Below are 1,496 nucleotides of genomic sequence, written 5' to 3' on the forward strand. Positions count from 1 at the left end.
CATCGTCATCGGCACGGGGCTGGACCGGGAGGTGGGTGCCCTGACCGCGTCCTCAGGGACCATGCAGCAGCTCTGTGGTGGGACTTGCCATGGAGAGCCGGGGATGCCGGAGCCTGGGGGTCTGGCTGGTTTGGAAAAAAAAGGACTTGCCATTCCTGGGTCACTGTCCCCTGCTGGGGGAGTGTCTGCAGCCCCCAAGCCCATCGGGGATCTGTGCTGGGGACGTTGCAGGGCCCCCAGCCCTGCTGAGCCCCAAGAGCGGGTGATTGCCAGCCCTTCGGGTGGGCAGCAGGGACATCAGCAAGTGTCTGTGCCAGCGATGAACACCGTGGCTGGAGAAGGGTGAAGGGCAGGAAGGTGATGCCTCCGGAGAAGGGGGACACGCCAGACCCTATTCCAGCCTTAACCGCAGTGATTTCGGCTTGCAGACCACTCCCAACTACACGCTGATCATCCAGGCTGCGGACCAGGAGGGCAATGGCCTGACCAACACCGCCACCGCCATTGTGGAAGTCACCGATGCCAATGACAACCCTCCCGTCTTCGACCCCACCATGGTACCCGAGCCAGCTCCCGCGAGCCCCTGCCCGCCTCGGGCCATTGTGGCGTGAGCCGCCCCCACCCTGGGGTGCCCGGGACCGTGCAGGTGACCGTCATCGTCCCCTCTCTTGCAGTACGAGGGGATGGTGAACGAGAACGAGGTAGGGGTGGTGGTGGCCCGGCTGCATGTGACGGACCGGGACATGCAGGGCTCCCCTGCCTGGCAAGCCGTCTACCACATCAAGAGCGGGGACGCGGATGGCGACTTCAGCATCACCACCGACCCCAAAACCAACGACGGCATCCTCAAAACCGCCAAGGTGGGTCCTGCTGTCATGCAGATGCCCCGGCGCTGGCTGCCTCCCCACCAGCACTGGCACTGCCCCAGCTTCTCTCCCCTGCCCCTCCACAGGGCCTGGATTACGAGACGAGGAACCGGTACAACCTCATGGTGACAGTGGAGAACGCCGTCCCCTTCACCGTGCCCCTGCCACTCTCCACGGCCAGCGTTCTGGTGGTGGTCGGAGACATGAACGAAGCCCCCGTTTTTGTGCCCCCAGTCAAGAGGCTGGAGGTGATGGAGGACCTGCCGCTGGGGCACCAGGTCACCTCCTACACGGCCCAGGACCCGGACAGGGATCAGAGGCAGAAAATCAGGTGAGTGGAGGGGGATCGGTGGCAGGGGGGCCGTGCTGGGGTGCCCGAGGGGCTGCACTGTTCCCGCTGTGCCGTACGCCCCTTCCCCCTGCAGCTGACCCCTCGCTTGCCCCAGGTACCGCATGGGCAGCGACCCGGCGGGGTGGCTGGCCATCGACCCCGAGAACGGCATCGTTACGGTAGCCCAGCCGCTGGACCGGGAATCGGTGCACGCCATCAACAGCACCTACAAGGCCATCGTCCTGGCTGTGGACAGCGGTGAGGAGCACCTTGCCTTGCCCTTTGGGAAGGGGCTGCTG

At 65.4% G+C, this 1,496-nt stretch overlaps 1 protein-coding gene across 1 annotated transcript in view; it reads left to right on the forward strand.

Annotated features, from left to right (window-relative positions):
* LOC104168854 (cadherin-1-like) overlaps positions 1 to 1,496 on the forward strand; it is a gene marked incomplete at both ends in the record, with an annotated part of 3,396 nt that overhangs the window by 1,185 nt on the left and 715 nt on the right. Inside the window, 5 exon segments of the mRNA XM_009709581.1 lie at positions 413 to 415; positions 418 to 557; positions 675 to 860; positions 953 to 1,197; positions 1,313 to 1,455. Of these exon segments, the coding sequence (XP_009707883.1) occupies positions 413 to 415; positions 418 to 557; positions 675 to 860; positions 953 to 1,197; positions 1,313 to 1,455 (717 nt within the window).

This window comes from Cariama cristata, unplaced genomic scaffold (genome assembly GCF_000690535.1).
Source record: "Cariama cristata isolate BGI_N322 unplaced genomic scaffold, ASM69053v1 scaffold29091, whole genome shotgun sequence".
In the NCBI taxonomy this organism is placed as follows: Eukaryota; Metazoa; Chordata; class Aves; order Cariamiformes; family Cariamidae; genus Cariama; species Cariama cristata.